Here is a 12002-nt window from a genome sequence, read left to right on the forward strand (position 1 = left end):
TTCTAACGAAGCGAAGACCCCTCCGCTAGTTTTGCGAATGAGGTCGAGCACCTTACTAATTCCCGAATTATGATACCTGGTGAGATAAAGGATGGAAAACAGAGTTATTCCAAACGGGAACCAGATGCATCCTTCAAGCACTGGCGGGCACGCTACCCAGGTGTTATTATTGAGGTGTGCTATTCGCAAAAAAGTCAACGCGTTTCGCACTTAGCAGACGAGTACATCCTAAATACCGATGGAATCGTGAACGCCGTGATTGCCCTCGATGTTGATTATAAAGGGTCTAAGAAAGCAACCATCACTGTATGGCGACCAGAAGATACGATCGTGGGTGATATAGAGGAGCTTCAGGCGACCGCTGTCGTCGAGGCTCGAGGCGCTGGTAATTGAGCGCCAGTCTTCTTGAAAATTATATGCTTACAGTTATATGAACTTTCATTACCAAAGCAAATAATCTTACTTTATCAAGCAGATACGACCAATTGATTTTTGCAGAGCTTCCATTGAGCGACGGGTCTGGCTGTAGCTACTGGCCAATCCTAGGTGTCCAGTTGAAACTGTTGCACGTGTATACACAGTATGTGACTTGCTACTGGGGCTAAGGCTTATTTTGTTAACGATTGTTGGAGCCAACGCTTCGGTCAATGTGCCGGAGGTGATGCTTGGACTGATAGCAATTTCTGAGCTGGTTGTGATGGACGAGTCGGACGTAGTGTATGGACAGCTCTCATGGTGCGATTGCTCAGATTGTAGTCTCTTCTCAAAAGTTTTTCTAATTTTATATTTATCCACTTGCGATTCGTCGGCAATAGAGAGGAGCATGTTGTTGCATTTGAGGCCTGAACCGTCTGCTCGTGAGTGTTGTCAAGTTATAATCAAGTAAAGAGCCACAGTAATTCAAAAGGTAAGCACGAGTAACGACTTATGATTAAAGACGAAGAACTAAACCAAGTACATGAATGAGTGTCCTTATATATCCTTCGTGTCCTACTTCTTGGGTGACTCTTGGATATACTTCTGAAAGTAAATTCTGGAGTTACGCTTATCCTGAGACTAGTCTTATCCTAGGACAGTCCTTGTCCTGCGATACGCTTGGTCCTCCTTGGTCACGTATCCCTCCCTTCGTTGCCTGGAAAGATGAACATGAAGGGGAAAAGAAGGGTACTTGTAGCTTTTATGGCCATGATGGGAAATGTACCTTTTGCTGTACGGGCTGAATATTTGAGTGAGGAATATTCAGGTGGGTGAATATCTGCCCTGAATGCCCTGAATAGAGCGGCGAGCCGCCCACGCCCGAACCGTGAGTGCTAGGTGACCACCACCTTAGACTCAATGTTGTATGTTTTTAATTTTTTTTTCATCTTTTTTTTTTTTTTCATAAAGCGTCGCAATAACCAGTTAGTTAACTTAGAGTCATTTGATAATGTGAGACGCATGTCACCTCCATTCATCGCCCAACCCCACCATCTGTTGATTGTTATGCTTTCCAGCTTAGAAACATCATCTAACTAGACAATATCTACACATACTCCCTCACATAGGTATTCACATAGCCTAGGTAGTCAATATTCTCCGAGTCCCAACTCCCCGTCCGGAGTTTTATTAGAAGAGAAAGAGCTGTTTGCTAAATAGCTATCCCGAAATGGAAGGAAAATCTTCAACCTTAAAATCAAGGCTACAAGGAAAATGCCACATAGTTACACGTGGTCTGCATGCCGCCAAATAGGGCGGCCTATGCGGAGCTGGAATTGACTGACCATCAGTCTACGCTGGCTACCGCGGCAAATTATTATTCTCTCACTCCCACCCCGGGTTTATGGATTCACTGCTATTGGATCGAACGGGACGCAATGCCGCGGTCTCGAAACCTAGAAAAACAATATCCAATGGAAACTAGGCAATGATGCATAGGTGCATGTAAAGAGGACGGACAAGAAAAATGAGGTTGATGACTTCACAGCCCATTACTCCGTTGACCCTTGGAATAGATTGAGGCTAAGATGGAGCCAAACCAGTTCGGGAAATAGATCGACATTTTAGTGGTAATCCCGGTGGGGCCCATCCACGCCAATCTAATCTTGATTGATGGGGGATATCTGGAGAACGAGTTACAACATACATGCTTAGACCAGATCTGATGATTGGCCAAGCAAAATCCCCCTTGGCATGGGAGATGACTGGCGGGGAAGTGGATTCCAGAGAGATTCGTGAGACATACAATTCACTCAATTGAGATTCTATAGTGTTTGTGTACGACTCCAGTCAGTGCCCCAAGTCGACCAAGATGCCCACTACTTCAATCTAGTTGAACATTGAATAAAACAGATCTGTTTTCATTGCCTCGGTAGCAAAACAGCAGCCTGGAGGGGTACATACTTAGCGCAGGGGCATGCATCATGCCCAGGCCCAGGCTCAGCTCACCTGAAACTATGTTCCACCGACATCATCGATCGACGAAACGTCACTCTTTTGGGGGTTACTCGTCAATAACCCCGCATCACGCCATTAATTCCGGACTATCCTCCATGTCCAAGCCATGTCCGCACGGACATATAGCTCTAACTTACTATAAGAAGGGCGTCGGGCACAGGGTTGGAAACGGACTACTACTCACTCGATTCTAATCTCTCAGACCAGAAATCACCAAAAACCCATCACAAGAAAACGCAATATTCCAACCTCCTAAACCATTTAGAAAAATCTCTTGTTCGGCAATCAACCTCATTTCCCCACGATGTTGGCCCCAACTCCACACCAGGCCAAGGCCTCAAGCTCGGCTAGCGAACTATACCTCAGTCAAGCCCGCGCCAGCGGCAGCACCGAAGATTGCATGGCCCTATACGAGAAATGGGCAGCCTCATATGACGAGGAGGTTGGAGACAGTGCCCAGGACTACGTTGCTCCCGTGCTTGTCGCTCAAGCCGCCATCAAATACGGACTCTCAAACGGCGCCTCAAACAGCGTGATATTGGATGCCGGTTGCGGGACTGGACTGGTGGGAGTGGCTCTTGCAATGGCTAATGCGAAAGCGATCGATGGCATTGATCTATCTCCCGCCATGTTGTCTATCGCAAGAAAGACCGGCATCTATCGAGATCTCACAGTTGCCGACATGAACCGGCCCATTGGAAAGACGGATGGAACGTACGATCTCGTGTCCTGTGTGGGAACATTCACTCTTGGCCATGTTGGACCAGATCCTGCTCTGCGAGAGCTTGTGCGGGTCACTAAGACTAAAGGCGTTGTTGTTTCAACAATTCTGGAAGAGATCTGGGTGCCCGCAGGGTTCAAAGCCGAGGTCGAGAAGTTGGTGGCAGAGGGCCTGGTGAAGGTCGTCACTGAGGAACTTATAGACTATGTAAAGGGACACGGCGACAAGGCAGTTCTGCTCATTCTAGAAAAGATTGATCGATCCTGAACGAGACCCATGCCAATCATGACCTAAAGCCCGAGCGAAGCAAAGCCCGAGCGACTCACAGCCCTTGCAACACAAATTGATTGGTCTTCAACTCCTCCAATGCGACACACAAAGATGGGATTTCAACACCCCAGCCCCAATGCAACACTGCGATAGGCTCCAGATGTACTCGACTTTAGCTACATGAAAGCATATCGTTCCTAGAGCTAAATTTAAATTAATAAATGCCATCAGACTAAATGAGATATTACTGTGATATTTGGGGGAATCCTAGTCGGAATACGTTCACACTCCACTTTATGCATCCGCTGTCCTTTATGCCTCCGACTTTATAAACCCGCTGTTAAAGCAGCAGGTATGTGGTTCATTTTGAGCTTTCCTCGATAATGTACAACATACAGAACATGCACGGCTAACAATGGAAGAGGGGTAAGCATTGGTAAGGCCAAGACGGAGCAGAGACACCCGAGGCATATGATTTGCGCTCAGCACTACAGGGATCATGTCAAGGATGTACGTACTCGCGAAATCTGGGGATCCTTGGCATGTTTCATATCAAATTTACGTTATAATGTACGTGTTCTCTTGAGACCTGAAGCAACTTTAGATAGAAGAATCCCGCCAAAATATGGATTGTGACCTAGAGCCGAAATACAATTCTCATGGTTTATTTTGTATATAAACCTGAAAAATTGAAAAAAGCAACCAACGCCATGCTGTGCAATGAGGGCCAAGAACCTGCCGTCCGAAATTCAAATATATGGTATCATGCAATGTTCATAAGAGTTTTGAGAGCGCGAAGAGAGAGGGGTTTGATGAGGTAGTTATCGATACCAGCCGTAGTGGCCTGGTTCTGGAAGCCGATGGAGGAAACTCCAGTGACAGCCATGATGCAAGAGGGTTTGAGACGATGTTCACGTTCAAATTCGCGAATTTTGCTCGTTGAGACGAGACCGTCCATCACCGGCATTGAGATGTCCATCATAATGAAGTCGTAGTGAACGTTGGAGGATTTGTACTTCTCCAGTGCAACGAGGCCGTTGTGGGCTGTGTCGTAGCTGCAGTTTATTTTGCGCATGAAGGTGGCCATAATCTGTGATTTGGATTAGCAGTGTTTCCAAAACTAGGAAGCGGTGCGGGACATACCTTGACATTAATTTCATTATCATCCACAATGAGCACATGGACCAGTGCCTGCTTGCTAGATGGTCGGGGTGTGGAGGCGTTTGAGCCTCCCGATGAGCCCGTTGCTCGATGTGAATACTCAGATATCCCTCTTTCATAGATACCAGGGCTCGAGTCTGAACTAATTTCTGTTTTTCTCTGCGGAGGCATGAGCGAGAAAGCAGGATCGGTAGGGTCCGGCGCAGGGGACGTGAGTGGTATTTTAATTTCGCGCCACTTCATAATCCTCTCAACGGCGTTGTAAATCTTCTGTGGTCCGAATCTGCAAGAGGGATTAGTTTTCATACCCCCCAAAAAAAAGATAAACTGGAACGTACGGTTGGGCAACGCGGATGACGTTGACAGAGAGGCTGTCCAATATGATTGGGACATTGCCGCTCAGCACAATAAAGAAGTCAACGCCATTCTGAGCCGCAAGTTCGGAAACACGTTGATCATTTTCATCCATAACTCGTCTGAGAAGCTCTTGCTCGATGACAATGACCTGGCCACGAGCCTCCTCGATGGAGTTAGCCAGAGAGATATTCCAATTCATCTTCGTCATGAAGATGTTTGCCAGTGCACTCTGTATGGAAAGATTTCGTTTGCCTTCGACAGTAAGGATCCCAGTGGGAGGCTCTGTGAGGTCAGGGTAACCATTGAAGCCTACCAGGCATGCATGCATCGGGGTGGTTCCTGGCTGAGTGGTTGTTGGAGCCGGGCTATCCTCCGGACCAAGACTAACCGGTAGATATTGAACGGGGATGTAGACATCGGCCTGAGTCCCAACGCCCAACTCACTCCTTACATTCACATGCCCCCCGAGCGACATGACCAATTGCTGGACCGTGCTCAGGCCCAGCCCGACGCCCTCAGAGAGCGGGTCTTCTTGAGAAAATGGGGTAAATAGCTTGTGTTTGATGAAATCGGGTGCGATTCCGCGGCCGGTATCAGTGACAGAAAGGCGAACAAGGGGTGACTTGGAGTCCGATCGGTCCCTTGCCTTTGACAACGCTATTTCAATGAAGCCGGCCGTAGTCCACTTCAACGCATTGCCGAGAAGGTTCATCACGATTCTTCTCCAGGCGCCTGCAAGAGACCGAATCATCCAAGTGTCTGTTTGGTCGACTCGTATGACGACGGAAATTTGGTTTTGTGCGCTGGAATCCTTGGTAATTGAATCGGTTGCCTCCATGTTGGATGACATCCGTTTAGCGAGCTTGCTCACCTGCTCGGGTGCTCGTTGGCCGGTGTATAATATGTCTGCAACCTCTTCCACCAAATGGCTAATGTTGAAGTCTGAAACAAGATTGGCCGTGTCATTTTCTGAGGTAATTTCTTTAAGGGTGTTCGTATGTCTCAAGTTGTTGAACTTGCAGAATTCCAACCTAAAACATATTAGAACAATGTTCATATCCAGGAAGCTCTACTCAGGTAGACTCACATGTGATTCGTTGTATCCAGCAAGGTCAGTCCGGATTTTTCAATCATCGTCACCATCTCTTCTTGTGATCGGCTAAGAGTGGTGGCATGTAATAACTCAGCACTCGCCAGTATTCCGTGCAGTGGTGAGCGAAGCTCGTGGCTGACGGAGGATATGAAATCGAACTTTGATCTCTCGGTACTTGCCCAATGAATCCGGGAAATTTCAGAAATCAAAGAATCACCGAAAATCTTGAAATAGTGTAACTCCTCTAGACCGAGCGCTCGGTAACTGCTTGTCGTCCATACTAGCACTCCAGAAAGCCAACGAGACTTGTTCCAATCCCACAAAGGGAGAAACAAGGCAGATTTAGCACCGGGAAGACACCGTGCAAGATGTTTTGCACAAGTCCGGGTGTTGTGATCAGGCCGAGAATCAGAGGTGCTAGTATTATCATTCGAGAGATAATCACCCTCGTCAACGACCTCATTTAGACTCATTATTTGGCCTTGGGGGAAAGTCTTGAGCATTTGATGAAGCAATCCCTGTGGTATACTAGGTTGAATGTTCGGACCAGCACTGCCTTTAGATGGCAATTTTAGCGCACAGCTCAAAGCCTCGCATGGAAGGTCGAATTCCTGCGACGCAACCCGGGATTGTCCAAGGGGACTAGGTAGTGGCACAGCAGAGAAACTAGCTTCTGCAGGTTTCGGTTCCCAAGTTTCTGGTTCTTCGGGTACACTAACGAAAAAATGTTATTAAATATCACTCGATAGGAAGACCGACGTACTCACAAGGCAGAATTAGTTGGACAGGCATCGAGAAATGCAACCCCGTCCAGATCCATAGAGTCCCGGAGCAACGCACTTGCGCGCGAATAGATGGATGAAATGCGTTCGTGTGTGGGCTTGCTCTCGGTCAAGGATAATTGCGAGAAGCCTTGGTCGATACCTTGAGGTGCACCGGTCGGTCCTAACTTCATTGCTTCGCCCATAGACTTTTCTTCGCCGGGGCTCAGCACCATTGGTCGATCTGAGAAACCCGAGTACAGAGATGAAGGCTCAGTCGTGTGATCCTGCAAGAAGAACATAGATTCTTCCCCCGCGACAGTCGAGGAAGACGATTGTCTGGATTTGGGAGAAACACATTGAACAGCGGGGCACAATGGCACATCAATAACCGGGGTGATATCGGAGTTGTCGTCAGCGTCCGCAGAGGTGGCGGCAGTTTCATGTGGTACGAGATTCGCTGCATTGACACTAGACTGGAGACGGCCATGATTAGAGGACTCTTTTGGATCAAAGTCGGCATGGTTTTTAACAAAATTTGTCAAACCCTTGACCAATTTCTCGGTCCTGATGTGAGCCAGGCTCATCCGCACGTTCTCCAAATGCAACCCGATGGCATCCGCCACTTCCTGGAGGTCATTGACCTGATCGTCTCCGAATTCCGTCCATGGTTTATCGTCGACGATGCAGTAAGAGCCCAGAACGTATCCAGATGCGCTGAATAGAGGCACCTCTGCGTAGAAGCGCATGTGCGGCCACTCTCGAACATAAGGTCGATCCTTGAAAGAATCCTCCAGGGTGAAATCTCGAATGATATAGCGGGTGTGATTGGCGGTTACATTAGCGGTATTGATATCGTTCGTCGCGCGACCTGTGAACAATTTGACGGTGTGGGGGCATACGCCCCAGACTAGATCCAGCGACCGTGCTCCGAGATAGATACCATCTCCTGGTTTGTGGCGGTCCTTATCCCGTAGCGACACTGAACCCGTCGTTTCGGCAATGATATGTTGGGTTTCGCCGTCAATTATGGACACAAAGCAGCGATTGACATTGAAGCGGAGGACGCCGAGCTGGGCGAGTGCGTTGAGGGTGATGTCCTTTGCTAGCTCGCAACCTGTGGGCTGTTCATCTCCTGTCGGTGCTGCGGGCGTCTCTTCATTCTCAGAACTCGTCGCATCAAGTGCCGGGAATGCTCGAGTTACCGTACAGTAATATCTATTATGGCAATAATCAGAGGTGATCAGTGGGACAGGGATGATGGCCGAACGCCACAAACCTCGACAAATCGCGGATCCGCTCGCGCTCCGGATCTTCTTCTGGGGTTGGATGAAAGGCGCTTACGCCTGCAGAATTCATAATAGTAACTGGGTCATAACTGAGTAGTCACTAAGCAGCAACTATTGAAAAGAAGAGTTCCTAAATTCAAGATTCAAATTCCCCATGGGCGGGTCTCGCACGTGAAGTGCCAGAACCTCTAAAACCTGCTGTACATGCCCCCCACTATTTTGGTATCGACAATGTTTATTGGTAGCCCAGAAAATTATTGTGGTCACATATGCCGAGGAAAAGATATCGTGGATCTAGACGTTCCTGATGATTGGTTGGAGTAGGGAGTCGACAATCACATGATATCACATGATATCAACGGTTTATTGCTTTCTTGGGAATGGTTTTCGCCTCGACCATATTATAAGTCCGGTACATCGTTTCATGACTAGTCGCTTAATATATTATCGTATGATTGGATCCCTTACGACTTCTGGGTGTGAAGATTTTACCCGCAGTGGGCTATGGGCTCAGTCTTCAAAGCCTAGCCCAACTCACAGCCCATCAAAGCCCATCAAAAGCCCATTTTTGTGCACAAATATAGTTTTGGCAAGTATAAAGTAGCTGATTAATGGCTGTATTTTACGCATGTACTGGCCTGTATATTTAATTTCATCATATTATTATAGTAAGAAGCAGGAACTTAGTAGATATCATACTGATTTAAGCATTATGATACTAGATTTCATGCAAAACTTCATATAAAATCACCCCCAAAAGATCTAACTTAACCACGAATTCGCACTTAGGAGGATTACTGGGTATTAGTATGAAGAGATATATATACCGGGTCTACAACGAGGCGTTAATTATAGTAGCACTAATGGTACCTCTCCTTACTAGTTATGTAATTCCCTAACAAAAAGAAGTACCCCTTATAAAAAGTAAAGCTTTATAAAAATCAACATTGCATCTTATGAGTTAATTTATAAGCTTATAAGAAGAAGGTTTCTGTATAGCTTTATGTATCGATTAGATGGTAGTTTGAATACCTAAAAAAAACCAGAGAAAAATGCATTAATTATACAGCTACGATAAATTAGTATGTTTATGCTATTTAGGGCTATCATGGGCCCGAATGGGCTTTGCGGGCTTTCATTCCGGGCCCACGACCCACCAAGGGGCCCGAAGATAGGGCCCCAAACCCAGCCCATTTGGTGGGTTGGGTTGGGCTGGGCTATGGGCTTTGTGGGCCATTGAGAGGTTTAATCAAGAGTGCAACCATGTGGCTTCTAGAAAACCAACAACAATAAAGAACCCACAACCTGGGCAGCTTTGGGGGGTGGTCCATGTTGCTACCGACTTTCCCCTCCACAGTACAGAATATATATATACTTCAATCATGAAAAAGCTAAATATGGAAAAAGGTGTGAGAAATTTTAAACCGTACAGAGGAATTCTCCATGTATAACGAGTGATTGTATCAGTTGTACGTATGTACGAGAAAGGGTAGCAAGCAGTATGTTTGGGTATATCGCACCAGAGTAAGAATGTCACAAGAAAGCATTTCAAGAGAGCACCAACAGACAAAGAGATGTATGAGATTTGGTGTAATAAGAGGATTCCAATTAAGACCTATTCTGTTGTTGAAGTAGTTCCCCCAGTACACACCGTATGCTCCCGCCGTCGGTCTCGTTCTCGTTCTAGGTTCTGACCTCGCTAATCCCCAATCTTTGGCTCTCTCGCGCTCTCGCTCTCGCTCTCGTCATCAGCCCATGCAAGCTAACAGCGCGAGAACTCAATAAGCTTATTTATCACCCAAAGCATTGACTTTGTGCTCCCCTTTAGGTATGATTGACCAGGTTCAGTTCTCTAGAACCCCAGATTTGATCCACAGTGGCTCCTGCAGATGATGACTCCTCGGGCCTGGGTCTTCCTCTAGTCCCTGTCGGAGTTATTATTGACATACATCCGAATCTCCTGTACTTAATCTCTCAATTTGGGAAGCCTACCGCTGATCTCACTCTTGCGCCTGAGCCGTCAACCATATCAGCTAGAAAATCTTCAAAACAAGGAACATAATGACTAGTTTCTGCTTAGCCAGGTAATTCTAATGCCCGATCCAAAACAAGGGTTCATGCATTGGATCCCCAAACTGCTGGCGAGGCAGCTATAAAAGACATGTCCCTCTACCTAGAAAGTAGATTTTTATTCTTCATTCACAACCAGATTTCCGATCCAAGACATAAAGCTTTAAGATCTACTATCACACAATGAGATTCACTGATACCGCTCTCATCGGTGTTACTGTCGCTCTTGCTAACGCCGGCCCTGTCTCGAAGCGTGCTATTAGCGATAGTATGTAACTTCATCACCAATAGACTGCCCATCCTCTAATGTTACTCTTCTTTAGCCGACGTCCTCAACTATGCTCTCACCCTTGAGCAGCTCGAGGCCTCTTTCTACGCTGAGGGTCTCAAGAACTACACTCAGGAGGACTTTGTCAAGGCCGGCATGGAGGATCCTTTCTATGCCAACCTGAAGAAAGTTGCTTCCGATGAGAAGGAGCACGTCGATTTCTTGACCTCTGCGCTCAAGGGTATGTCCCTACCATTCAGCCCGCAAACTGAAGCATACTTTAACATTATCTAGCTGCCGGTGCCTCTCCCGTCGCCGCCTGCACCTACAATTTTCCATCCACCGACGTCGGCGGTTTCCTGGCACTTGCCAGCGTTCTTGAGGGTAAAAGCACATCCAATCATACCAACAACCACCACTAATACCCTCTCCAGGTGTCGGAGTCAGCGCCTACCTTGGAGCCGCAGCCTCCATCATAAGCGACACCTACCTAACAGCCGCCGGCAGCATCCTCACCACAGAGGCCCGACACAGTGCATACCTGCGCACCGCGCTAGGTGAAGTCCCTTTCGCCCAGGCCTTTGATAATCCCCTCGGGTTCAACGAGGTGTACACTGTCGCCTCCTCCTTCATCGCTTCATGTCCCACCAGCAACGGCGCTCTACCCGTAAAGGCCTTCCCCTCGCTCATGATGAGCTCGATGGATGCCGTGTTGACGGGCTCGAAGGTGCACCTGATTGCTGGCAGTGGCTTCGACACGAGTACCAGTGACATCGCTGCTGCCTTTGTCACCGTCACCGGTCCAGTCTGGGCTCCTCTCGAGTCCATGGGTGATGGAAAGTTCACCGTCGCTGTTCCCAATGGCGTTGCCGGACAGAGCTATGTCGTCTTAACTAAGGGAAACAAGCAGGTGACTGATGACAACATCGTTGCTGGCCCTGCTATCGTCGAGGTAAATTAGATTATCTTTGCATTTGAATTACTTGCTGGGTGCTTCCCCACCCCTTTTTCGCAGGGCTGATGTTGCTTGTATCGGTAGATTGGAAAGAAGACTGCCATGGGTACCCCGATTGGTATGGCTGCTATAGGTATGGGTGGCAAGAAGAACATGACAATGCTTAGTCCTTCGAAGTCTATGACTGGCTCCTGGAGTAGTTCTTCTGCTACCCGATCTCCTTCTACTACTCCTGTTTACGATGGTGCTGCTCAGAAAATATCCGCTGACATTGTTAGCGTTGTTGCTGCTGGTCTTGTTGGTGCTGTGGGTCTGATTTAAATGCGGTTGACTTGTTGAATTTCCAGTGGAATTATCTGGGCGGGGATATTCGTGATGATTATATGTTTATTTCTAATGATAATAGCATCTTGGCAATGACGCCTGATCCTTTGGATATACTCCGTACCAACACATCCAATATGCATTTAATGATGCAGTGTCTGATTTGGCGAATACTGAGAATATGAACAGATCATATAAAATCTAACGAAATATAAATAGCAAGTGTCAACTCCACCCGTATACTTCCAAAGTTGTTCTAGACCCAGGTCACATGATACGGGGGAATATGCTCGGATAATG

At 47.3% G+C, this 12002-nt stretch overlaps 4 protein-coding genes across 4 annotated transcripts; 3 read left to right on the forward strand and 1 right to left on the reverse strand.

Moving 5' to 3' along the window:
- Positions 1–69: 69 nt before the first annotated feature.
- On the forward strand, positions 70–393 carry N7447_004387 (uncharacterized protein; the record flags this gene model as incomplete). Its single annotated transcript, XM_057228662.1, has 1 exon — positions 70–393. One exon carries the CDS (start codon positions 70–72, stop codon positions 391–393), a length of 324 nt encoding a protein of 107 aa, XP_057088003.1.
- Positions 394–2737: 2344 nt separating this feature from the next.
- On the forward strand, positions 2738–3421 carry N7447_004388 (class I SAM-dependent DNA methyltransferase; the record flags this gene model as incomplete). The annotated part of the gene is made up of 1 exon (XM_057228663.1): positions 2738–3421. The coding sequence occupies one exon, from the start codon at positions 2738–2740 to the stop codon at positions 3419–3421; it is 684 nt and encodes a 227-aa protein (XP_057088004.1).
- A 766-nt stretch (positions 3422–4187) lies between these two features.
- Positions 4188–8173, reverse strand: N7447_004389 (hybrid sensor histidine kinase/response regulator; the record flags this gene model as incomplete). Its single annotated transcript, XM_057228664.1, has 6 exons — positions 4188–4514; positions 4568–4868; positions 4924–5973; positions 6030–6749; positions 6803–8014; positions 8076–8173. Coding segments are annotated over 6 exons (3708 nt in total), but the record flags the coding sequence as incomplete, so codon positions are not given.
- A 2165-nt stretch (positions 8174–10338) lies between these two features.
- Positions 10339–11699, forward strand: N7447_004390 (ferritin-like domain-containing protein; the record flags this gene model as incomplete). Its single annotated transcript, XM_057228665.1, has 5 exons — positions 10339–10423; positions 10479–10664; positions 10718–10807; positions 10858–11375; positions 11463–11699. 5 exons carry the CDS (start codon positions 10339–10341, stop codon positions 11697–11699), a joined length of 1116 nt encoding a protein of 371 aa, XP_057088006.1.
- Between the last annotated feature and the right edge of the window lie 303 nt (positions 11700–12002).

The sequence above is a fragment of the Penicillium robsamsonii genome (genome assembly GCF_028829455.1).
Source record: "Penicillium robsamsonii strain IBT 29466 chromosome Unknown utg000002l_segment0_segment0, whole genome shotgun sequence".
NCBI classification, from domain to species: Eukaryota; Fungi; Ascomycota; class Eurotiomycetes; order Eurotiales; family Aspergillaceae; genus Penicillium; species Penicillium robsamsonii.